At 32.4% G+C, this 27,293-nt stretch overlaps 1 protein-coding gene across 1 annotated transcript in view; it reads left to right on the forward strand.

Annotated features, from left to right (window-relative positions):
• Nucleotides 1-444: 444 nt before the first annotated feature.
• LOC146163115 (intermembrane lipid transfer protein VPS13A-like) overlaps nucleotides 445-27,293 on the forward strand; it is a 67,838-nt gene continuing 40,989 nt past the window's right edge. Inside the window, exons 1-28 of the mRNA XM_083382889.1 lie at nucleotides 445-623; nucleotides 1,766-1,809; nucleotides 2,224-2,266; nucleotides 2,908-3,003; nucleotides 3,856-3,954; nucleotides 4,327-4,430; nucleotides 6,222-6,281; nucleotides 6,808-6,928; nucleotides 8,275-8,355; nucleotides 8,644-8,878; nucleotides 10,442-10,592; nucleotides 10,860-10,943; nucleotides 11,936-12,086; nucleotides 13,034-13,170; nucleotides 13,716-13,825; nucleotides 14,310-14,405; nucleotides 15,486-15,597; nucleotides 16,198-16,256; nucleotides 16,787-16,939; nucleotides 17,705-17,789; nucleotides 21,375-21,428; nucleotides 21,781-21,874; nucleotides 22,887-23,004; nucleotides 23,197-23,329; nucleotides 24,224-24,357; nucleotides 25,004-25,103; nucleotides 25,507-25,659; nucleotides 26,330-26,484. Coding sequence (XP_083239015.1) covers nucleotides 524-623; nucleotides 1,766-1,809; nucleotides 2,224-2,266; nucleotides 2,908-3,003; nucleotides 3,856-3,954; nucleotides 4,327-4,430; nucleotides 6,222-6,281; nucleotides 6,808-6,928; nucleotides 8,275-8,355; nucleotides 8,644-8,878; nucleotides 10,442-10,592; nucleotides 10,860-10,943; nucleotides 11,936-12,086; nucleotides 13,034-13,170; nucleotides 13,716-13,825; nucleotides 14,310-14,405; nucleotides 15,486-15,597; nucleotides 16,198-16,256; nucleotides 16,787-16,939; nucleotides 17,705-17,789; nucleotides 21,375-21,428; nucleotides 21,781-21,874; nucleotides 22,887-23,004; nucleotides 23,197-23,329; nucleotides 24,224-24,357; nucleotides 25,004-25,103; nucleotides 25,507-25,659; nucleotides 26,330-26,484 — 3,062 coding nt within the window. The 5' untranslated portion in view covers nucleotides 445-523. The remainder of the gene's footprint in view (nucleotides 624-1,765; nucleotides 1,810-2,223; nucleotides 2,267-2,907; nucleotides 3,004-3,855; nucleotides 3,955-4,326; nucleotides 4,431-6,221; nucleotides 6,282-6,807; nucleotides 6,929-8,274; nucleotides 8,356-8,643; nucleotides 8,879-10,441; nucleotides 10,593-10,859; nucleotides 10,944-11,935; nucleotides 12,087-13,033; nucleotides 13,171-13,715; nucleotides 13,826-14,309; nucleotides 14,406-15,485; nucleotides 15,598-16,197; nucleotides 16,257-16,786; nucleotides 16,940-17,704; nucleotides 17,790-21,374; nucleotides 21,429-21,780; nucleotides 21,875-22,886; nucleotides 23,005-23,196; nucleotides 23,330-24,223; nucleotides 24,358-25,003; nucleotides 25,104-25,506; nucleotides 25,660-26,329; nucleotides 26,485-27,293) is intronic.

The raw sequence follows: 27,293 nt of genomic DNA on the forward strand, positions 1-27,293 counted from the left end.
TAATATATATATATATATATATGTATAAGTATAAAATATTCACCCCTTCAAGATTTTTTTTTAATACAGTTGAGAGTGGAAAGTTTGGTTACATTTTATTCATGCAATACAAGAAAATTGCTTTAAAATTCATTCAGCAGTGCAAACTTGAGTCACGCTTATACACGTTTCAGTAATTCATTTACAGTCGCACAAATTTTAGAAATAACTTTATTACAGCCATGCAATATTAGGCTGCATAAACATCTTCCATGTGTAATATCCAAAGTTTCCATTCTAAAATGCAAATAATGACACATTTAATATTATAATGGTTGAATGGCGCCTTTATAAACGCTGAAGTATGTACATGAAACTGAGGTACATATTTATGAAATTGAAGTATGTATATAAAGAATTGTATTTCCAACCATATTTTTTGTTCAAATTAGTAAATGTTTTTAAGATTACTAAAATGACCTGAAACAAAGAGGTTACATTTATCTGAATACTATTGTGGTTAATACAAGTATCAACTCTCAAGATGGTGTTTGAATCATTAGTTGTTGAATTGATGAACAAATATCTCGGGGAATATATCGAAAATCTTGATGCTTCACAACTCAAACTTGGAATATGGGGAGGTAATGTACTAAGATTAGAACACTGTAATATAGTTATATAAATCATAGCTACACAGTAAGAATTTTAGCAAAATGTTTAAAACTAATTGATAAATATGCACCTATGTTATATACAACAAGGTGCATCTTCTTAAATTCTGTACCCTGTTGCAATATGTCCGATCCTGCCAAAACTACTGCAATGGCATGTATGCATGTTTGCAAGTATCGCTTAAAGTTAAAAATCTGTAATTTGTTAGGTTTTGTGCTTGACTTGGAAATATGCATCACAGGGAATTTTGCACTCGCCAGTCATGCAAGGTTTTACCAATTAACACTCCACCTGACAAAATATTATTCGCGAGGAATTCAAGTCTTACTTTAATGTTCTTTACTAGATTTTACCTCCTTCCTATGTCAGTGATTTTGTATAATTCTCGCATGGCTGGCCTCAGTTGTTTTCTAGACTGTTGAAATAGGTGTTTAATTCGTTATTGTGCAAGCCAGTATCGTTAGTGATTCTTGCAATAATTGGACTTGGGTCTTTGCAACAAAAATATGAGTCAAGCAGGTCTTAAACAACAACCAGTTTTGTGGGACACTCGTCAGTCGGGCGGGTGGTTGTCAACTGTCAATCAGTACTATCTCAAAGCGAATTGCGCTCGCATTGGCAAGCGGGCGAGTGCAACATCTCAACCATGCATATTATAAATTGTCAGTAGCAAGGTTTTGAAACATTGTTGTATGAGCCCAAAAATGCCTTCTGGTATAGTTGCAATGTGGTCAGCTTTAGCAATCACAATTTTACATACAGCATGTGCTCAATTTTTATACATTGAGTGACCATAGTGCACCCAACAGTAAAATCTCTATATGAGTAATAAATTTATTGCTGTCAACATTTAAAAAAATACTATTTACACAACTATCATTTTGTACTCATTACATGTATTTCACTTTATTATATTTTGTGGCCAATGAAAGATACATTTTCAAGTTTTGTCAAAAGGTTATTAGTTAACTAAGTTTGGGAATCAAACAATATTCACGTGCAATGTGCATTGATGTATTCTTTTCTTTGCACATTTTAGTGCAACACCCTTGTGAATTATTTATTTGCCAATTATGCAATTTGCTTTAATCTTTTGTTTAAACCTTCTCAGGCGATGCAGTTCTGGAGAACCTTCATGTTAAAGGAGATGCACTGGTAAGTTAATCCATGATTAATACCAACATTCTCATACCTCATTATTAGGGATTTAATATTAAGTACTTGAACTTAAACGGGTTTAATATTAGGTAAACTATGCACGAATCTGTAATGTAGCTTTATAATGAATCTCATAAAAGCTAAAATCACCCAGTGAATCAAATATCTACTTGAAAATAAATTTTGATATGCACTTGTATTTACTCTACTAATATTGGTCCCAAACTGTGAAACTATATACACATAGGCTCCAAAAGTTATGTTTTGGCTTTACAATGTCGACCTCAAGTATTTCCACAAAAACATTCTGTGATGTCTGCAAATATGTTGAAAATCATTTATTCGTTATATATTAACTCTATGAAAATATAGTGATATGTTTCTGTTTTGTAACTCTGTTTATTCTTGCAGAAAGACTTGGATCTACCCGTTCAAATCAAATCTGGTCATATTGGTATGTTCACCTACTTGTGATAACTATATTTTTTATTTACTTAATAAAGATATACCAATATATTTTGATTTACTCATACCATTGCCCAATATTCCGCTTTTACTAATATATACTGGTATGGTTAACTTTAGGCCCATATATATTTTCTTCAAAATTTTTCTATAAAAAATATTATACCACTTTTCCTTATAAACCAGAATATTTCCAATTTTTGTTCTTTTGATTTCTTCATTTGTTTTATTTTATGGCTGACTGATTAAACATATAGTTTTGTTTATAATGTTCAGTGTCATGCAAACTAAATATGCAAAATGGGGGTTGCATGGTTAAATAGGTAGATAAACTAATCGTTATTGGTTTTCATTTTTTTTTTGTAATTAATATAAATTATTACCATATCACAAGTATTATATATGTATAATAAATCGGTATTTGTTTCGGGTATAGGTTGGCTAAAAAAAATGGTGTTCGGTAGAATACCAAAAAAAGAATATCTGTATTGCCCAACTATTTAAGTACTTTTGTGTTTAATAACTGCTTCCCCTTCATTTGTTTTTTGATTAGTTTATAATGGACTACCATTTTAGCACAAACATGTTAATTGAATTTTTTTAAACAATTTAATGTGTGATTATGAATAGGCAAACTGACCCTGAAAATTCCATGGAAGAACCTCTACAAAGAAGCAGTTGAGGCGACATTGGACGGACTTTTCCTCTTGACCGTCCCAAACAGCAGTAAGCCAAAATCAATTTCCTAGGTGTGCTTTATCGAAGCACGTAATCCCTTGTAGCCACCACATCATGTGCTTGATGAATTGACACAGATAACACTTAAGTGCTGGCCGTGCTAGTAACACCCCTTGTATCAGCTGCTATGCAACACTATAGGAAGTTATTATTTAGATCTATATACAAATCTAATGTATATGTACACAATCTCAATATATTTTGCAGCATAATGGTTGGAGGTTTTAGTTAGACCAGGGGTTCTTAAACTTTTTTCCCTGTGGATCCCTAAAATTTTTTTCTGCTTTGCATGGACCCCGGTAGACAAGAAATGCTCCAAAATGACGTCATAAATTGACGTCACAATATAAATAGACTTCATGACTCTGTTATTTCGGTCCGAAAAATGTGAAAGTTAAATGGAGTCTAACTATACATTCAGTGCAAAACCGTTTAATTTTTAATTAAAGTGTTTTTGTTTAAAAATTAATTACTTTAAGTATACACTAGTTCTTTAAATAGGCCTTCATGGACCCCCTAAAACTAGTCCACGGACCCCCAAGGGGTCCATGAACCCCAGTTTAAGAACCCCTGAGTTAGACGTAGTATGAATACTAAAGCCCAATATATAGCTACCTACTTCTATATGAGCTCTCTGATATTATCACTTTGTTAACCTATTTTGTCAGTAATTAATGTTATCACTTTCACTTCTAATTTCCACTTAATTTATGTTGAATAACTTACACAGTACTATAAACTAGCGTACTTGTAAATTTGTGATAAAAATAAGCTATAAAAATATTGTTCAGTTTGAGCTATCTTCAGGTGAAATAATATTCTAAACTTACCTTTTTTCAGGTGTTGAGTATGATGCTGAAAAGGAGAAAAAGAAAGAACAAGATGCAAAGCAAGATCAACTTAAAGCGATTGAAGAGCAACAACTTCTGAAACTTAAAGGTAATTTTACTTTTTTGCATCATCTTATTATAATAGGGTGAAAAAGGGGTACACAGATTCCAGTGTAAGAACCCTGCAATAGGGGCTGGGTGGGGGATTCAGATATAATCCTATCCAATTTGTTCATGCAGATTTTCTAATAAATTAGATTAGACATTTTAGCTGTGTTTTATTAATTGAACAAACACGCTGTGACAAGCTGAACAAATGTGCAACCTAATTATTTTTAAATAAACCTGAGTTTTTAGCGATGAAGTCCCAAGACAGTTTGCCTAAAAACTTTGATTAGCATCTTGTTTCGCAGCGCTTTAAACGCCAAGATTAAACTTTTAAAAACCCGGTAACCCAATAATTTGAATGTAATTGTTCCAGGAACAGAGGAGAAGAAAGATGGTTTCGTGGAGAAACTTGCGACTCAAATTATCAAGAATCTACAAATTCACGTCAGGAATATTCACATCCGATATGAAGACAAGGTATGTCTAATCCATGGGTCTTCAAACTAGGCCCTGCAGAGTTAATTCTACCAACCTGTGGCATATTGTCCTAATAAAGTTTAAATACAGTTGAAATATTGTTTGATGCAATTCTAAGCTAAATTTTGATAAAAATTAAAAACAACTCAACAACAATTTTATGAAGTTTTCTACAGTTTTTAAGAAATAGTCTTCTATATTTTACAGTTTTGACTAATTAATTATCTCATTTAGTGCCTCTTGAATGTGTTTCAATATAATGAGGCCAATAGCAAATCTTAACTGTGAATTCGGTTTTATTTGGCCTTTAGAGCAATTTAAGTTGACCCTTAATACAAAGGTAATATCTTACAAGTACAAACAATAAGTTACTTGCTTTATATAGCAAGGCAAAGGCAAAACATAAATAACTATGCTGTTGCTACCAGGCATGGTAGATTTAAAATAGGTTCATCTGGCATATATTTTTGCGCCCTGTTGGCTACGTGTGTCAGTCCCTGACGAAGGCTTGCCGCGTATAGTAAGCCGAAACGTTGATTGAAGAAATATATATATATGCCAGACGAACCTATTTTAAAGAATACAAGGCAAAACATGTTTGAATTGCAGTTTGACTATATATTAGATTTTATTTGAAACAAAGCAATCAGCCTTTAAAAAAATATAACGTAACTACTGTTTACCTTCTGCATTTTGCAGCAATTAGTCACACTGGCCTTTTCGTTGAGCTATAACCGTGTTTTTTCTGAGAAGTGATCGTTGCAAAACAACGCATTTCCCCTTTATTGTTGGAAATGGCCTTATGACGTCCTTAACAGAAAGCAATATAAATAGAAATCGTGTGAAAGCGAGTTGTTTTATGTCTCTTGTTGGTATTTATTTAGATTGTGATGTCACCTGAATAACGCTGTTATCATTTACAGTTTTTTCAGCAAAACTTTTAGCCACTTTTTGCCTTTACATCAGTACAAGCAATATTTTTTTATTAATTGTATTCTACCTGTAAGGGTTAAAACACCTTTTTTGTAAACCAATTTAAATAAAATTAAAATTATTTTGTTTAAAAAATTTGCCCAATTAAACTTTATGCGAATCTTACAATTAGATTATTTAGCCCCTTTTGGGAGTGACCTATATCTCTTTTTTTTATTTAAAAGCACCACTTTGGGCCTGGTAATATGCAGGAAACAAGTTACATAGTTACTTGCATTGAGCAAGATATTTACAGTATTCAAGTGGCATCTTGCATGTATGGTAATTTACTAGTCTTAAACTGTAAAACATGTCAGTTATTTATTACTATCAACACAATTACAGTATGTTAAATAATTTAACCCCCTTGATTTATAGTTGTACAATGTAGTGTAGTATGTCGTGTGTAATGACTAAAGTAAATCACTTGACTCAAGTGCACTTAATTCACTGTTTTTAAATGACTTGACTTGAGTCTTTTGGACAAATGACTTGACTTGGACTTCTACAAATAATGACTTGACTTGGGCAACTGATGACTAGTACTGGGACTTGATTGGTTATTTTTACAAGAGACTTGACTTGGACTTAATCCTTTTTGAAATGACTTGTTTGAAACACTGGCAGTGTGATATTGATATACTGCTGCTCAATTATGCGATGCCAAATTTTTAAGTTGTTTAAAATCATGATTTTTATATAAATTTTCCATTTTTGCTTTCAAGTTGTTTGCCTATTGCTAAATGCATACTCAATGTAAAACTTAGGCAACAGTAGAGTACAGAAAAAATTGCCTTATATAAATGTTTTATATTCCAGATGACGATAAAGGACCATCCTTTTGCTCTTGGAGTGACACTCAATGGACTGAGCTTTGAGGTAGATAAAGTTGCAAAGTAAACTTTATTAATGTTAATTCAAAAAGTAAAACGATTTATGCTGTATGTTTACTGTTTAATAAATATAAGTAAACTAAGTTTTGAAACTATACCCCTGGAAATTAGTTTGTTTTCTATGCTAAATATGGATTATTCCTATGTTGGATCACCAATACAAACAAACAATTTATTGACAACAAACTAATTTCATCTTAGAAGTTAATGGGAGAATATGAAAAAAATAGGCTTGGCTTTACATGGTTAATATATTTATATATCTTTTTTTATACAAGATGTTTTTTGTTTTTACAAAATTTAAAATAAAAAAATAAATAAAAATGTGAAATAAATAGTAACATATGATGGTAAAAGATGGTGCAAAATACTTTTTTTGTTATATATTTCATTCTGTGTAAATAACTTTTATGTCATTTAACTTTAAAACGCTGCCAGTATTTATTCTTTGCTTGTATGTATTTATGCCGTTTTTTTATCAATAAATCAATATTAAACCATATTATTTTTAGACCACTAATGAGAATTGGATTCCATGTCTGTTGGATGAATCTGTCAAGGTCATTTATAAGATGGTTGACCTTGACTCCTTATCTGTTTACTGGAATCAAGCCCAGGATAACTTTTTGACAGGTTTGTGACTAAATTTGTAAATGACAAATATAGTTAATAATACTTTTGTTATACTGGCCATTTCCCAATAGTTGACTACTTTCTTTTGTACAACAACCTAAAATCATTTTTTGTAATAAGTTAGTCATGCTCTGTAGTTTTAAAATTTTGACTAGAATACTTTTGTTAAATTTTAATTCGAAGTTAAATAATTAGGAGCGATATAATAAAAGCTGTTCTCTTTACTACATATTAATATTCACATTTTTGATATATTGATGAAAAGAGTGCTATTTATTTCTTTAAGGGAAAACCTAGTATTTATTTTATGTATCTTATTTGACAATTAACATTATCAACAAATGTTTAAGTTTTACACTCTTTGACTTAAATTGTGAATGGCACATTTTAGTTGTGCAAAATTTTTGTTTCAATACCAACCCTTGATAGTTTATTAAAAACTCTGCAACAACTAACAGATTTTTTTCGTTGTAACAAGTTTGTCATGCTCTGTAGTTTTCAAACTTTGGCCAAAAATACTTGTTCAAAGGAAATTGAACAGTAGAAATGTAATAAAGTGTGTTATTTGCCATTGTATTATAATTCACATTTTAAAGGCAAATATGTGTATTGTGTATTTATTAGTATTTTGTTTGACAACTGACATTTTGTGTGAATTTTTAGGGAAACATTCTACTTTTGTTGAAATTATTGCTAACTACCCCAAATCAGAATTATTGTTTACTTTTTTAATCTTTGTTGTTATTAGTGATACACCTTTATGTATTGCATCATAATCGGTTGCTTTTTATAGCGTGTGATCTTGCCGAGTTTGCAGAAATGCATTTGTAATCACACTTACTTCCTGTCTACTTCACACCTTTCCTTCCTGTAATAAACAGCTTGTCTGCAGCACAAACCTCTAAACCAGGGATGGCAAACCACAGACCGTGACCCACCAGCCACTACACATTTTTAGTGACCCACCTGTAATAAACAGCTTGTCTGCAACACAAACCCCTAAACCAGAGTTATTTTGCAAGTTATTTTTTTTAAGTTTTTAAAAATATTTATATTGATTTTGCAATTTTAGAAGATGATTCTTAAACTTTTTGCAACAAATTTTCAAGAACATTAATATTCTGTTTGCAAATTAAAAAAATACTTAAACTCTACTTATCTTTTGAGGGACCTATTTGCAATTTTATTCTAATCTCCATAAGAAGAAATCTCAAATTTGTTTTATTTTTTATTGATGGCTAAATAACATGTTATAAATAGCTATAGTTTTCTTTATTTATTCTTATTTAGGTTTTATGTTGTATTTAAATCTTGTTGATGTATTTACACTGTTTTTATCTTTCCAGAAAAGACGAGGGCAGAGCAGCTAGCAATCTTCAAAGATACAATCGCAAATAAAACTTCAATTCCTCCACATTTTTCATACAGTAAGATTATATATTTATTTTGATTAAAACAGTGGTGCTGTTAATAATTGAGTATCTCTACAAAATGAATGGTATTTTTTGTACATCCGATGATTGGTAAAACTATATGTTTATGTTAAAATTAAGAGTTGGTTCATATATTTTATTTCACAAAATAAATCTAAAAAAAATCTGGTATATATAAGAAAAGAGTCTTACAATATATATATATATATATATCCTTTATTTTCATTTAAAAATAAATTGTATATCGCTTATTTTTGCTTAAATTATTATTGCATTGTTTAGTCATAAAGCCGATCAACCTTCAAGCGCGACTTCGTTTGAACCCTAACCCCCAGAGCGACCCCACGACCCCAAAGATCGTTCTCTCGCTGGTTCTTGAGGAGATAGGCTTGAGAATGATGCACGACCAATACCACGGAATCATGGAATTGGTGGAAAGCTTCGATAAGATGGCCCTCAACGCTCCGTTTCGCAAGTTTAGACCCACTGTGGATGTTAAAGACAACTCAAAACTATGGTAAGTTGCTAAACCTGTGATTTGCCCTTCATTGAAATTTTACAAGGGGAAAAAACTAGAGTCTTACCATTATATGGTTTGGCAATTGGTAAAGTTTATATGATTTGCTCACTGTTACAAGTCTAACAGCCATATTACCCCAAAAGGCTGTAGTGCTTCCTACAACTAAATAACTCTTAGCAACCCTAATCAGTAAACCGTTGGTTTACCCTTTATTAAATGGGTATAAAAGAAAAAGCTAGTTGGTGTGATTTGCCCGCTGTTTCTGAAAATGCTGTACTAGTGCTACCTACACCTAAATTACTTGATGAAAATCTTATAAGGGGAAAAAACTAGTTTATTTATGATCTGTGTTACAAATCTGCTAGCCATATTTTAAATACTTTGCTCAAGATATGATGCTTCCACAACTACCCTTAATGCAAAAAAAAAGTTGGTTGTAGCGCGATTAAAGTATAAAATGGAAAGCGGTTGTTCACTACTATGGGAGGTGTATTTGTAGAAATGGTTAAAAAAACAACACAAACAGCATTTATTTAAATGCATTTTCTAAATGGTTCAAGTAATTCTTTCCTGACGGATTTAGTTGCTGCACAACCACATTTGTTAAATATCGTTTTTAAAAGAGACAATTTGTATAAATAATTTTAAAAACCCAGTTATTTTAGGAGCATTTTTATAATTACAGGTAAATGTTCAGTAAATTATATAAATAAAGTGTTGAAAACAATATTTTCTTCAAAACTTTTGGCTTGTTTCTCAAACCCAGTTGAAAAAAAGGCAAATTTAGTTGATCAGTTTATCAAATGAACTTTAGAGCAACATCCATATTTGGTGGTGCCAATCGTCAAACCTGCCAAAGAAATGTGTTTTTGCACATTAAATGTCTAAAATTTGATAATTGTAGTACAACACTGCAACATATGACCTCAAATAACCTTCTTCCACCAATTGTGACCTCAGGTAACCTGTCTTCCCAAATGCTTCCTGTCTGTTGTGTAATATGTAAATGACACGCCCCAAATCATGGCGACACGCCCCTTTGCTTTATATCCCCAGATTAGATATGATCATGTTTTGCTGTAATGTCTACTTTATTTATAGAGTTCTGCTGTTCATTTGCAAACCAGCTATATTGTCACAGTTAATGTGCTTTAATAATAACTTACCTTGATTTAATCCTGTAATGTAACTATCACTACTGTATGATTTAATTTTGCAAACCAAATTTTAATCCTAATATACCGTGACATTTATAACAACACTTATCCTTGATTGCTATATGGTGTTACAGGTTATATTTTTAAATAATACATTTGATTAATGTAAGTCCTTTGATGAAATATCTTTGAGTCAAGGCAAGTCGTTTATCCATAAGACTTGAGTCAAGTCAAGCGAAGTCATTTATCCATAAGACTGACTTAAGTGCAAAAACACCTTACAAACTATGATTAAATATAGAAAGTGGAAATTTTGATTAAATTATATTTACAACAGCAATTGCATTAAAGGTATATTTATTTGACAAAAAATGTTAATTTGTTGTCCATTTGCTTTTTACAGGTGGCATTATGCCTTCAATAGCGTTATGGAAACAGGAATTGTGCGACGATCCGATTACTGGTCTTGGAACCACATTAAAGTACATCGACAAAAAGTTCGGCAATATAAGGCAAAGTACAAAGAAAAGCTGCAGCAAAAAAAAACATCACAGGTTAATAGTTTTATACGAAAAAAAAAATAGTTGTTGCTTACATGAAAAAAATAAATTATTTTCAACTTTCAACTATGGTGTCTTGGGTTTGAAATAAGTTTTGATTAAGACAAAAAAATGAACAACTATTTTATAACCGATTTTGCAAAACAAATGACAATAAAAACAAAATTTGACAATAACCAGGTTTTCTTCTGATATTAAAATTTGTTTGCTGAAATTTATAAATTTTTTAATTTAAACACTTTTTGCAAACATTTGTTTTAGAGCTTGGAAGATGAGCTGATTAAAATGGAGAATGATTTGGACGTTTTTAACATCACCCTTGCAAGACAAACTTCTGAAGCTGAGGTTCGGATAAATACTTAATTTAAAAAAACACTTAAAAAAATATTAATTTTTCAATTTTTTCTGTTTAAATCCTTTTGGGAAAAACTCCTACATAACTTTAATTCAAATCAGTTGTACAATTGGAAATTGAATACTAATATGCTTAAAAGCAATAAACAGTTGCTAAAAAAATAACAAAACACTTTTTTAAGTTGCTACTTTGGTCTTTTAGTGAAGCATCTATTTTTCTCAAGTCTAACAACATTTGTTAATAATTACCATAACTTACCACCACGGAATCCATGGAACCAAAAGTTTTGGAGTATAGTAAGAATGCCTAATTTTCCCACAATCTTTATTCTATTTAAAATACTTCTCTTTACCATGCGATTTACAAATATTTAATAATTACAAAAACGCCAGGCTGTATGGCGACCATATTTAACACGAAGGCCACAAAGTATTTAAATCTTTAAATGTATCTCGATTATTATCTTTGAATTGTTTTGCATAAGGAAAAGTCTTTGAAAAACCCCTATGCTTTTTTCTGCGCTTAAGTTATATGTTTGTAAAGTGCCAGAGTAAAACAACATTTTAACTATTTGTTATTGTGTTGACCTTGGCATTTGTACTGTTTTGTTTTTTTGAATTAGATAAAAAACATGTTAAGGATGCAATTCATTGAAAAGCTATAAGTTTTTTTTGCAAAGTCTTTAAATTTAAGAATATCAAAACCCAAACAAAAGTAGGTATCATTTTGAACATAAAGATATATGATATATATTCTAAACCTTTACAAAATGCTACCGACTTCTGTATGGGTTCTGATATTCATTCTACGTCTAACTAAAACTGCCATTATCTTAAGATTCATTCAAAACGTTCAAAATGCTACCTACTTCTGTATGGGTTCTGATATTCATCCTTACTACAACCTCCATAAATGATATGCTCCAAAGAATTTATTTCATAAAAACTTCTGTCAAACATGATTTATTGTATATGCTTTGAAGGTTGTTCGAGCTGGCAAAACGATCCGCAGTAAGCAATCGATCCACCAGAAGAAGAAGGATGAAGCGTCAGGAGGGAGTGGATGGTTCTCGGGTTTCTTCAAGAAAAAACCTCAGGAATCCAAGAAGGATCAACCTGGAGATGATAAAGCAGGTGAAGTTGGGGTTTGCTGGGATACTGCGATAAAGTTCAGTTTATTTGAATGCTGTTATCTTTGACATAATTTAAAAAAAGGTTACAACTAATACATGTCCTGCACAATTAACAAAACAACTTTTGAAGATTAAAACAATTGCAAATTAATTCAGAACAATTTAGTTTTTTATTGTGAATTGTGGTTTGTTCGTGTGCTGTTAATATGTACATATAATTAGACGCCAAAATTAAGATATGTCATACACACGCAATAAAACATTTGTTCAAAGTCATTTATACTAAATTTAGGCCTGCTAAATCTAACAACTTTTTTAGGTCCTTCTCGTTTTATCTCAAATGTCGGTTATAATTAAATAAATCTTTTATGATGCTCCACCACTAAGTTGAAAACTACAACTTAAAATGTTCAAAGGTCTATATCAGTGGTTCCCAAGCTTCTTTGGCTAACGGCACACTAAAAAAATCTTTACTATTTCGCTGCACACTTGTAACAGAACAACAATGGAGTCATTTTACATTCGCCCTTAACACACGACAAACATAATGTAACTGTCTGGAAATTAATACCAGAGTGCGTGTTTAAGTCTGCTTGATTGTATGCCAATTGGAAATACAAATACTCTCTTTTCTGAAATTACAAAAAGTTTTGCGGCACACTTGACTATCTATCGAGGCACACAGTTTGGGAAATCACTAGTCTATTTAATTGCCTTATATAGCAACCGTTCTAGACACGCTTACTTTATAAAAAATACCGATAATTCCCAAACTTATCTATTGACTAAACTGTCATTGACACGTTCAGCTAGTATTTAAAAAATACCGTATTTTACCTTTTGTTTTTGTTTAATTTGTTTTTATTACTTGTTTGTTATTGTTTTTCTTGACATTGTTGAGCTGCTTTATCAGTAATGTATTTTTTTATTTATTGTTATTTCTTCCAGGACTTGACTCTGTGATGACTGACGATGAAAAAGCGAGTCTATATTCCGCCATCGGATATTCTGAAGGTCAAATAATGGACGAGAGTGGCTTTCCAAAGTCATATGTCGGGACCGAACTCAATGTTGAACTTAAATTGGTAAGACTTAAAACCAACAGGATGTATTTTTAATTAAAGATCGAAAATTTTTAGTTAAATCGAGAACTTTTTCATAAAAGTACAAACAAAAAAACTTAACAGTCAGAAATAAAACTTTTGTTAAAGTGTTACGTTCGAATATTTGATTAAAGCCGATACCAGATACCAATTGATAATTTAATCTGTACTATTTCGGTAATGTGAAATTCGAGACACAAAATTGACGCAGCTAAATTTCCTTGTAAATTTTTCCTTAATTCGTGTAAAACCTGAAAGACATTTACTTGTCTGTTTTAGTTTCATCATTTTTTCCATCCTAATGACGCAATCCAGATGAGACTGGCATACGTTTGCGTGAAATACTTAAGATAGATGTTAAAAAATGCAAGTTTTAAGTATACATGTCAATAATAAAAGATCAATCAAATGTTTTTTCGATAAAATGTTGTAATCGTTGGTCGAATGACTTTAGAAGGTCATTCGTTGTATACGTATGTGCAAGTACATACCAATAATATAATTTAATAAAATGTACTTTTCTGCAGGTTTGTGTTGAACTAGCTGATGCTTCGGTGTCAACAAATGATTTGTTAAGTTTGAGGCTGATCAACGTAACGACCTTGGTAGCGCAACGACCTTCAGCACAAGCACTAAGGTTTCTATTGTTTGTCACGAAAATCAACAAAATAGACTTAAAACTACATTAAGACGAAAGTCCATATAGAAGTCGGAAACATTTTAAACGTTTTATCAATGATGTCATGACGAAAATAAATAAAGATTTATTCGAAACATTGAAATAGTTACTTCTGCGTGGGCTTTGATACTACAAAAGCCATAAGATCCCACCCTTATGCTTAAAAGTTACAACCTATTTTTAGCAGTATTTTGCAATATGACCGTTTACCAAAATTATTTTTATTGTCTAATCCTTAAAAGTTAAATAAGTTTTTTTTTCTCTTCATTTATTTCTGTTTATTGTTTTACGATGAATAATATTTTAGTTTAAACAAACATTTTGAAGTTCCTTACATGAATACAGCGGTATCTATTGCTAGAATTAGAAGAGAAAATTTCCATTCTAATCAACATGCTCATAATCCTAACACTCAGAATAATCCCTTCTTTAATTATTGCAGCGTGTCAGCGCACATGAGTTCGTTTGAAGTTGATGGGCAGACACAGGATTCCCATAAACCCTGTATTGTGTCGTCTGACATCGGTTCAGCAGTTGTGTACGTATAACAAGATAATGTTAAGTCTATACTGTATTTCAGGGCTCACCAAACAACGGCCCGTGTGCCAGATCCGGTCCGCAGAGTTATTTTTACTGACCCGCAGCCTATTCCTTAATGATCCTAAAATCTTGTCTCAGTGCCAATTTAGATATGTATGTTCTTCTGGCAAATTTTATAAAAGTACCAACGATTTGACCACCTATACGGGCAAATAGAAAAAAATGCTGGACAACAGTTTTACAATTAACACAATTTTACAATTGAAACAAACAGTATTTTCTTGGTTTTATAATAATTTCAGTCTAAAAATAATTCAGTCTGAAAAGGTGAATAAAAAACGTTTTATTTTCGGCCAACAATATTTAATCCTTAGACCGGTCCGCGATCGCTGAATAAAAAAGTTTGGCGTCCGTTGCTTTATGTTAACTAAAATGTATGAAGGTCCGCGTTAAACCATTGATCTTTAAATATTTTGTTTTAAACTGTTTATTTCAAGCAGCTATACCGGATAAATTTTTTTTTTTTATAAAACCTTTGATAAAATGAAACATGTATCTCATTAAAGCTTTAGCAAAATTATTTAGCAAACATTGGTAGTGTTGCACTGAATATGTGAGAATAGAAATCACCTTGACCCTTGCAAGATAAATGTCGACCTGAATTCCTGATCTCTAACAACAGAATATTCTAGCAAAGGTAGCAATTCAGGTCAGACAATATTTTGAGTGCATCTTAAAAGATCGTTTAATAGTGTCTGTATTCTGCTGTTAATGATCAGGAATTAAGGTCGACATTTATCTTGCAAGGGTCAAGGTGACTTCTATTTACTAGTTAGAGTATTCTGCAAATACCGTTAAAATTGACTATTCCTGTTTCACCTATTTTTATACCTTTGTACATAACATTGACGTTGAACCTTAACTTTGACCTTGTGCGTGTTTTTCTTAATCCAAACCAGGAAAGCAGCACTTTCTAGCTTTATTTTTACAAAATATTCAAAAATTACCTTGAAATTTGACTTCATCTCAACATTGCCCTCTAACGTTACCTTTGACCTTGTGCTTTCGTTTAATCCAGACCAGAGAAGCAGCATCTCCTCACGGTTTTATTTGAGGTGAATCCCCTCGATGAGGTTTGCGACCAGAGGATTATTGTCAACTCACAACCGCTTCAGATCGTGTATGACGCTGTAAGTACTTTAATACTCTAAATCAGGGGTTCGTAAACTTTTTTTACCGCGGACCCCTAAAAATTTTTTTGACGTAGCGTGGACCACGATAGGCAAAAATTTTCAAAACATGACATCACAAATTGACGTCGCAATACAAATAAACTTCATAAATCTGTTGATTTTGGTCTAAAAAATGTGAAAGTGATATGGAGTCTTAATACATTCAGTGCAAAACCGTTTTGTTTTTAATTAAACTGCTTTCTTTGAAAAAATGATTACTTTTTAAATATACACTAATTTTGCAATTATGCCTTCATGGACCCTCTAAAACTAATTTACCGACCCCAGTTTAAGAACCCCTGCTCTAAATGTTTTCAATTTATTGTTGGAAAACCTTTAGTTATAACAATAAAACGGGTAAAATACTAAAACTTACCAAGCATAATGCTTTTTCGTCTATTCAATTTGATTTTTTAATAATTGCTTCGATAGGGAAAAAAAGAGACTTTTTTATTCAGTCATTTTCCCGGTTCACCAGAATGTTATAAAGTTACGTTCGTTGATAATTTGCAAAAGTATTTTTGGCCTTTTTTGTGTTTATCACTATTTTTTTTCCAGGTCACAATCAACAATTTGCTGAAATTCTTCCAACCTCCTGAAAATGTTCAGCTTCAACAGTGAGTAACTCATGTGATAATTATCATGGAGTAAACGTTCATTTCATGAATCTAACCATATAATAACTATCATGAGGTGCAACGTATCACAAAATTAAATTTTTTATGTTTATGATCATATGACAAGATAACCATTGTAAAGTGAAATGAATCACATGGTTATAGTTCATATGATAATTATCATCGGGTACAAAAACTAATAACTATCATGAAGTACACATTTATCACATAAATAGTATCACATGGTTATGTTCATATTTATATAATAACTATCATGGGTACAGTGTGTGACATGATTAAATGCATACTATCATGAAGTACACATGTATCACATGATTATATCCATATTCATATGATAACCATCATGGGGAACATTTTATTGCTTGAATATAATCATATGATACCATTATGGAGTACAACATATCACAAGATTATGTCAATTATGGGCTGCAATATCATATGAATTCCGCGCATCACATGATAATAACCATATGATAACTATAAAAACAATTTTTGTGATTTCTCTCCAGGCTACGCACTGTGGCAGCTTCTGCTTACGATGAAATAAAAGACCAGACGGCCACAGGCCTCCAGCATGTGATGCAGAACCGCAATGTGCTGGAGGTTGGCATCCGACTTGCTTCGTCATACGTTGTGGTGCCGAGGAACGGGGCCTTTACTGAGTAAGTATTCAACCTCACACAACTGTTGCTACGTTTGTTTAATACAGTGGGCCTCAAGCTTGTTTGCAATGCTTTGAAAAGTTTGTTGGATTTTAGACGCAACCATCTATAGGATTTTTTCACTTATTTTGATTTATTTACATTTGTTTATTGTTTGGCCCAGGTTAATGTTAAGGAATGCCCAGTACTTAGCATTTTATTTTCAAACGATTCTCTATATTTGGACAAAAAGTATCGCGATTTGATCCGATACAAATGACGTCATTTCTATGCTGAAACCAAAAAAATGGAATTAATTATTTTTATTACGACTAGGGGCGTCCGATACTTGACATTTGATTTCGATACCGATGCACGATATTTTAACGAAAACTATCGTTAACCGACCCTAAATGACGTCATTCCAATACCAAAACCCAAAAAAGAATAAACTAATTTTATTACAATTAGGAATTTCCGATACTCGACATTAAATCCGATGTGATTGTCGTTAATACTTTTCTCAAATAAAAAAAATATATGCAATCGAAAAGTTTAAAGGTAATTTTCCCAGCGTATGTCCAAAATTTGAGGAGTTTATTTACCATCAGTTGTGAACCCACTATTATTTGATGTTTTTATCAATTCTAAACACACTTACCATTTTTAAATATTTAACTTTGGCTATTCCTTCTGATGCAAACGGATATAGAAAAAATGTGGTCTCAGAATGAAACAATTTCCAGCGGCCACATGTGACTACCCTGTTTTGTTTTTATAATTTAGCGACCCAGATGTTTTGGTTCTTGACTTGGGAGAACTAAGTCTTGAAAGTGACAACCAGGGGAGAACTCCAATGTCTAAGAAGGGGGTAAGTTTATGTCTTCAACAATCACATTTTGTGCATGTTCTGCTATAGTTTCTTATCGCAAAGAGTTATTATTATCTTCTGTATAACCCAGTGGTTCTCAAACTCCTTCAGCTAGCGGCGCAGGTAAAAAATAAAAAATAAAAAAATAAAAAATAAAAAATTATATATGTCATACTTTCTCCTAAACAAAAATTTTACCACTTGATAATCAACGAAATAACGTAAAGTATTTAAACAAGAGTTTTGAACTACAGCGCACCTAATGGTCATAAACTTACAGGTTGATCCAAGTGAGATATGGCATCGGTTAGAGGTGGTAGATCGGTTTCATGAATATCGCAGTTCAACAAATGCAGTTTCTTTACGTTTCCGACACATTCTGCAATTTAAGCTAGTTCAGTCGTTCCCAAAATCTTTCAGCTAGCGGCGCAGTTTAAAAAAATATTAGCGTCACTCTGTCTACCGAAAAAAAAAACTTTAGAACTTGTTAATCGCCCTTAATACATGAAAATCCGATAGGTTAAACCTAAATCTCAACAGTTTTCAAATAGAAAGTTTGTGTATTTAAGTCTCACATGTTTGCTTTAATGCCTATTTTAAATTTGCATAACCTCAAAATTAAAATTAAAAAAAATTATGCTTAACAATCTTTTAAGGCACATTGTTGTTTAATGAATATACTGCTGCTGCCAGGCATTATATTAATTATAAAGAGGGTTCTTCCGACAATTATTTATTCTGTACCGACGTTTCGATAACCTATCCAGGTAATCTTCATCAGGGCATATAAACTTGTAACCTTGCAGAGGTATATACTGTTTTTTCGTCGTTTTTCTTCACTGTATATATATACCTCTGCAAGGTTACAAGTTTATATGCCCTGATGAAGATTACCTGGATAGGTTATCGAAACGTCGGTACAGAATAAATTATTGTTGTTTAAGTTACCATTGTTAAGTTAGTAGCTGCAGAAATTACAATCTTAAAATCTCGTGGTGTTGTTTATTTGCGTACTATAAAGCGTTGTTTCTCAACCCATTGGTCGCGACCTAGAATTGTGTCGCTGTTTAATTTAGTTTGGTAGCCCTTGATGTAATTTTTTGGAGAACGTTTTACACAGTTTGGGAACCACTGGTGTCAACACTGGCCTAAAAACAATAATTTAAAACTTTAAATAAATAGAAGTATGATGCTATTTTATTATTTGTATCATTGTTTTTAAAGGGATTTTATGAATTTAAAAGAGTAGTACATTTAAATTCAAAATGTTGTACATAAAATTAGCTCAATTTTAGATTTCTGGTCAGCTTTATTAAAAAAAAATTGTTAAAATGGACGTCTGTTTTTTTATTAGTACAATAAAACTTTATACTTATAATTTCATGTAATGTAGTCACAGTGTATGTGAATGGCTTGTTTGCATTTCGCATGCATGAATATGCACAAGTCTAATGCACGAAGCTTATTTCATCACAAGCATCTTGTTCTATTTATTGCATTTAGAAGCGAGATGCATTTGCATGGACGCAGCAAATTAAAGAGGTAATGACAAAATTGGTATTTTTACATTTCAACAGGTTAAAATTTTTCTTTTAAATCCTAAATTCAATTTTTTACAGGTTTTTGTCTTCAAATACCCGAATGAAAATTTTTAAAGATAAAATAAGTTAAGATATTGAAACAGAAACACACTTTTCATTCAAGTACATATATTTTTTCATAACGCGCACTCCTTTGAGTAGGGTCACTCATGGTACGATTTCTTTAGTAAAAACACACCTACAGCCTAGTGTGCGAAATATTGAAATCTTCGGTAAAAAAACAATAAAAAACTAATCAATTAACTCATACACAGGCCGATTATACATGTTTTTTTATTTTCAAATATCGTATATTTTTCTATAAAATCCAATGGACATTTTATTTAATTGAGTAAATCAGGCTAGGCTTTATATACATCTTTTTTTAATTACATTTACCCTTTATTTAACTTTATTATCCAAATTAAAAAAAGCAAAAAGATACATTTACCCGATTTTGTTTTTAACATACAGAGCGCTAAATAAGGTTTTATGATATTTTCTAACATTCCTTTTTGTGTTTCAACTGAAATTACGTTTTTATTTTGGTAAATGGCAGGGTAGGACTTATATTTTGTATTTTTTTTATAAGGTAAAAGATTATCCTTTAATATTTTACACAAACTTTGCTAAAAATTTGCTTTTAAGCTACTTACATTTTCTAAAAATCATAGCACCACAAATGAGATTTCAAAATTCGACCATTAAGACTTCAATTTTGTTGTTTTTTACCTAATATTTAGTTCACTTTTATCACAATAATGTATAGCATGAACCTAGAAATTGCTTGGTATGTCAAATTTTTTATTTTTTGCAAACTTATTTTCCGACTTTGTGAACCACAAAAGTTCTTGCTGTGCTTCATTATGTACTTGCTGTGCTTATTTACATTCAACAAAACTAATAGTTGCTTAAAAGTGTATCGCTGTGTGGAATTTTGTTGTTTTATTATTTTTTTGTCTGACACATTTGCAAAGTTCTGTTTCAAAAATAAAAAATTAATGGTTTGTTATGTGCAAATTGTAAAGCTAAAATGATGGTGTTTTGAGTTATTTTCCTTTGAAATAAAGTATAGAAATTACATGTTTAACATTTTATAATAATTTGGGCCACTTATTTGTTATATTAAGTGTTCAATCACAGTATAATTTTCCCTGACAAGTTTTGCTTTTCATAAAGGTTTTGGATAAATTCTTGTTAAAATTTAAGTTTTGATGTTTTTAGTTTCATAGAATCTTCTATTTCCAAATGTTATTTACTTTGGTTGTCGTGTATTGTTTGGTTTCATGTGTAAAAATTCCTACGCTGCACTTTAAATTTGCCATTTAGTTTTTGTCTTCAGTTTCATTGTTTGGCTTCTGTTTGGCAGCATATAGTTGTGATTTTAATACATGTTTGTTCCTTGATTGGCTTCTCTTTATTTAGCCCAGGGGTTCTTAAACTGGGGTCCGTTAGCCCCTTGGGGAAACGTGGACTAGTTTTAGGGGGTTCATGAAGGCCTAATTTAAATATTACTATGTATTTAAGAAATAATAAATTTTTCAAATAAATGGAGTTTATTAAAACACAACGCTATGCCGCCATTTTCGTCAATTTGTTTAGACTTTATTTTAGGTTCACATTTGTTAGACTAAAAACAACATTTTTTTCAGGTTTATTTGTTTTATTACGTCGGGTCATGTCGTCTTCTCTAACAATTTAATGCCGACCTTCGAAGCAAAAATATTTTGTCAGGGGCATGCGTTAAAAAAAGTTTAAGAACCCCTGATTTCGCCGAATGGGGTGCTGTTGATTTTTTGTTTCGCTGATAGTCTACTATGTCAGTTTTTGATCCACTTATACTTTGAATAATATTCTTATCTGGTAAAGTTTAAAACTGGCATATTTCAACAATATTCCGAGCAGTGCGGCGATTTTGAAGCATGTTGTGCCGTTGATTTGGCTACTAACCCCGCACTAACGAAACCTTAAGCCTTTTTATTTTTACCAATATTCTTGAATTTAGAAAAAAACTCGCCGAAAAAAGGGAAAATCAAATTGGAAAAGTTCATCAGCTTTGGTACACTTTGAAGCATATCTAGAACTTTTGTGAATAAAATCAATTTCTAACATATATAAGTGCAGACTGTTAAGTTTTTCATATCTATAAACTGTTGTTCATTACTAGTTTTTTGCTACCTACGTTATTTCAGTTTGATATATGTTTTATTCATAGAAAACTCTTAAGTTAATGTACACTGTGTAAATTATATTTTAATATGATGCATTTATTGTTATGCTTTGTAAGTTTGGTAAGAAGAATGTGGCTAAACTAAATGTTTATGCCAACTATTAATTTTCCAATAGCATGGATGTTGTATATTTTCTTGTAATTTTTTTATTTTTTAACTTGGTGCCGACTTAAATCCCAGGATGAGTCTCTTGACTTGGAAGAAATGCGATCAAAAGTTTATGATAATTTCACCATCGACCTGAAAAAAATACAACTGTTGTTGGCAAGATCAGGTTTAATATTGCATTTTAATCCTAATTAAGAGTTTTTATAAGCCCTAACTTTTACATGCTTAATAATGTATTTCTAAATTGATTTTTTGTTTAAAATATCTTTATTTTTAACAAGTTGTTACTAAATTTATTAAATTTGCCGAAACCAGTTGATATCCGAAGGGTATTAGGCCAAAAATTGGTTTAGCTTTAGAAGCATAGTTACCTTCGATGATTAATTTAATATTTCTGACAAATTAAAGATGTAATTTCGAAAACGATAATGGCTGAAATTCAAGTATTTATTTGGTATCTGATCGTCGCCAATACTATCACTTGGCATTCGCCGTTTAATTTTTATTAGGTCGCCAGTAGTTTCACATGGCTCGGTTTATTGAAATTGGTTCTAAGCAAGATTTGTCCAAAATATAAGAAAATTGAAAAAACAGTACAAAGACATGGCTCATGTTAATTAAATTCTAATTTTTATATTTTTTTCTCTTACAAACTGTTCAGTTAGTAGAATTGGTTCGCTACAGCTGCTGTTATACTTACGCTTAGTATTTTGTTTGCCGCGAACAAAAGTTAGGAAAAACTGGAAAAATGCGATATTTAAACTTTTAACCGCAAAGTTCAAGCAATTGATTTTTGTAGCGGGTATCGGCTGCGATCCGATATTATCGGACATTCCTGCACATTTTTAAAGCTCAAGGCGAGATTCGAGCTCACAACCTCAAGTTTAAGAAGTTGGCAATTTTTTAGATTACATGGCTTTAAGAAAAAAATCTCCAAAATATAACAAAATTGCCCGAGCAATGCGAAGACATAACTCGTATTAATTAAATTCGAACTTTTTTTATGCTATTCTCTTACTCAATTGTATAAATTGAGTCGCCAAAGTTTTGCTGTTAAACTAACGGTTAGTATTTGGTTTGTGGCAAAAAAAGGTTAAGAAACACTGGCTTAAGGGGAGGTCGAGCTCACTACCACAAAGTTTATAAAAATTGGTGATTTTTACGATTTATTTGCTTAGGTGAGGATTGGCGATCGGCTCGAAATTTGGACACGTCATCACTTCACGTCCTTGAACCGATCAACCTTCAGGTCCTACTGCAGAAATGCATGGTCACCAATGACGCAGCACTTCCCAAGTAAGCACGAAAAAAATGATTAAAATTCGATACTGAAAAACTTTTCTTTTTATAGTAACTTGCTGTTTTAAGGGGATAAATTATATATGTTTTCGCAACAACGAAATAAAATTTCAAATAAAAACTAAAAATGTGTAAATAAAGCCGGCGCTAACCTTCGAAGTTTCAACGAAAAACTTCTTTTCTTTCCAGGATGAAGATCAACGGCGAGATCCCTCTCCTGAGCGTCCGGATGTCGGAGCGGAAGTTGCAGGATGCTCTTGCTCTTGGAGAGAGCATCCCTCTTCCGGATCCAGGTCCAGAGCAAAAACAAGCCGAGATGGAGGTGAGTTGGAACTCCCCTTGGTTTTGAGAACACAAAATTTTAAACCAAAAAAAAAAAAAAATAGTTCTAATGCTCCCAATTTTGTATTGTTTCATATAACCAGTCGGTTGTCAAATACGTTTTGTCGTGGGAGTAGTAATAGTTTTAAAAATCAAACATATAACAATAATAAAAAGAAGCAAAACTTTTACGTCAAAATCTAGCATAAAACCTTGTAAAGTGGTGTTATTTAGTTGTATGCATGTATAATAATATCGGATCGTAGCCGATACATGATGCCAAGTAGTGGTATCGGTACTCGTCCGTTTTGATCCAATACCCAATTATTATAGAAATATCAGCCATGATTGAATTAACCTTGAAATGTACTTTTATTAATAAATACTAGCGTAACAATTGATGGTAAATAAACTTCTAAACAATAAAGCAAAATTTTGCTCAATAACATGGGAAAAAGGCAGCTAAACTTTTCAATTTAATATATTCTGCTTGTTTGAGCGTAGAAATTACATAATTTGGTTTTACAGGAATCAGGTGCCACTGTATAAAGACAAATTGTATTGAATTCTCGGCAAGCTTTTGCACAACCTTGCTTTATCAGGTCAAAGTAGATCAATCAAAACAAACAAAAAGGGTTTTTATAATTTGACCTGATGAAGCACGGTTGTGCGAAAGCTTGTCGAGAATCAAATACAATTTGTCTTTATATAGTGCCACGTGATTCCTCTATTTAGAATTAGGCAAATACGGTCATATACAATCATTTGGTTTTGCATTGGAGTGCGGTACTTTCTGTTTAAAATATAGAGCATCGGTCTCACAATAATTTCGTACCTTAAGTTAACGTTTAAAAATAGTCAGTTTTCCAGTAAAACTTTTCAATATTTCTTGCAGGTTGTGAAACAATGGAAAACCATCTCCAAGGTCGAAAAGAACGAAATGACCTTGGCCAACGCTTTAGCTGAGTCAGCATCGAAGGAATTGGATTCAGACGAAGATGAGTTTTTTACTGCTGAGTCAGACATCGGGTAATTATTTTTCTTTTTTCTTTTTTCCTTCTTTTAATAATAAGTAGTGTGATATTAACCCGCCATTATTGGTTGGTAGTGACTATTGCCACATGCCACTAACTAACGGCACTCGTCAATCACTTTATCACTGTTAAAGTCATTGCCACGAGGCATTTCTTCTAACGTTCTCATATACAGTTGCCACAGGACAACACTTTGCGACTAGACGCGCCATTTTCACATGTCACTGACCACTAACACGCGTCACTGGCACACGTAAATGCCACAGGTTGTCAACACGTTGTCCCTGACACACGCACATCTCATCAAAACTTGACCATTTATTTTGTGTAAGGTTTTTGCCATCCGGTTTTGTCAGATATAACAGATGTTTGTCACTAACACTTGTCACTGGCACTTGTCATCAGCATTTGTCACTGACTCTGGTCATTTGTACTTGTCATTGGCACTTGTCATTATCATTGGCACTGGTTATTGGCACAAGTCATTATCATTAGTCATTGGCACTGGTCATTGGCACCTTCGTCGCACTCTATCACGCATCTCTCACTTATTCCCCACATGTCACTTTTTGGCACTTGGCACTGTCACTTCCACTATTGCGACAATCATGACTTAAACTAACACTTTCCCTCACATCTAGGAGCGACGCCGACGATAAAGCACTGAAGAAGGCCATGGTTCGACAGGATACCATCGAAAAACAGATGACCGACCTTGAGTTGACCTTCAGCATCAAACAGGTCAGCATGGGGTCGTTTGACGAAACATATGACCAATATATTTGAAATATTTCCTACGATATAGATAAAGATTTCTATTTAATACAATATAATCCAGTCTTATATGGGTTTCTTAATTCAAACGTTTGCTCATCTAAAACTTTTGTTTAAATAGATCAAAATTTATCAAAAAAGTCACCACAATAATCAAATTTATACAGCCTTCGTATTTCATTAAACTTCCTATTTCAACCTTAAACCATTATCACGCTGATTGTGCATATCTTGTATTATTGCAACTATAAAACAAACTTATAGATGTTGATTCTACGAGAAAGTCGACCTTATGTTCACATGTTTAACTTATTTCCTTATCCTAATCGTTAACCTCAACCAATGTTTGTCTGTCCACCTGTGTCTCCAGATGTCTGTCACCATCACAGAGGAGCTGACTCTCTCGGGGGGAGGCGATCTCCTGGTGCTCCGGATCGGCACAATATCCCTCTCCCTCTCAATGAGAACTTGGGACACGACAGTTGTGCTTTATCTCAACTCGATATCAGCCCAAATGATGCAGGTTCGTAAAACTTGTTATATTCATTAAAGTAGCGTAAACCACTTGTGGCTAGTTTATTTTTTTCAATTATTTGGTGGACACTTGCAGAGATTTCCATCTTTTTCAAAACTTTAAATGATGCATGCAGGTTTGTGAAAATTTTCGCCTGCAGACTAATTTTTTTTTGTTACAAATATGGAAAAAACAGAAAAGAGACTAAGAATTTGAAGCATATAGGCTGGTTGTGCAACAGCAATCTAAATATAAAAATACTTCTGTGAGCTGCAAATAAATATTGATTATATTTGGTGTACTGTGCCAACTCGACCATAACAACTGTCAAATCAATAATTATACTGGATTGGTGCGAACATGCAATCTCCAATAACTTTCTACTTGTTGTTCATGTAAAATGCATATGAAAATTGTGCAAGCGAATGGATCCGACCTGACACTGACGTATTTTATGTAGTACAGGAATATATTAGTAACACAACAATACCTTAATTAGAATTATATCTTTATTCGAATAAAGTGTTATTACATACAAAACGATGTTATTAAAACAGAAACAACATCAGTGTTTCTTTTGCTCAAGCACCTTTGGCCGCCAGTAATAGATTGCTGACTCAATTACACTAAAACACGCAAAGTGAATAGGTTGAATTCAACTTACATCTTTATCCTCCAGTACACCGAACCCGGAGGTTTCCCTCTGTACTTACTGGACTCCAGTGCTGTGCCAGGATCAAAGCATCTTCTCCATGTTGAAGTTCTACAAGTGAAGAAACAATCACCGGACTTCGAGTCCGTCCACAACAAAACAGAGCAGAAGATACTGGTCAAGTAAGGCCTGCTTATCACAGTGGTTTGATTAATAAAGTGTGACATTGAGCGATTACACTGGTAAATTGAAGTGTCCGATACTATCATATTATCGGGTATCGGCTCCGATCCAGTAGGCACTAGTTTTGTCAGCAATAGTTTGCCTAAATCGGCTAACATGTGGTTGGCACTTGTGGTACGCGGAAGATTCTAAGTATTATGCTGAGTTCAATAAATTAACGCAAGTGCAATATTGTTGCGGCTGCCGTAAGTTTTGATTTGTTTTTCCTAATTAAATCGATACAGCTAGCTCTTGTTGAAATGTATTTTTATTCATTTTTTGCTTCAATAAAAATCAGGTGAAACGCAGCTAAAGTAAAAGAAATAAAAAAATGGGTTAAATTTAGTGTGGTTGCAGAAATAAGTTTTCTTTTATATGTTTAGGCGCATTGTTATAAATCGCTTCACCTAAAGATTTGATAGCTTCGCTGTTAAACTTACAACTAGTATTTGTTAAGAAACACTGATTTAAACTTAGTAAGTGATACGATTTTTCACGGAGACCTCGCTAAGCTTCAAATGCTGCCTATTTCTGTCTGGACATTCGTCATTCATTGTACACCCAAGTACAACCACCATTATCTTAGGATTTCTTCAAAATGTTCACAAAATGCTATTTACTTTTGTACAGGCTTTAATATTAATTCTACGTCTAACTACAACCTCCAGCCATTATGCTTTTAACCGCTATTAATTTTAACTTTGTAAAGTGCCACGAATTTAAGGCATACCCGGCCAAGCCAACCGAGCCTTAATTCTTGTAAAACTCT

The sequence above is a fragment of the Ascidiella aspersa genome, chromosome 2 (genome assembly GCF_963924565.1).
Source record: "Ascidiella aspersa chromosome 2, kaAscAspe10.2, whole genome shotgun sequence".
Taxonomy (NCBI): domain Eukaryota; kingdom Metazoa; phylum Chordata; class Ascidiacea; order Phlebobranchia; family Ascidiidae; genus Ascidiella; species Ascidiella aspersa.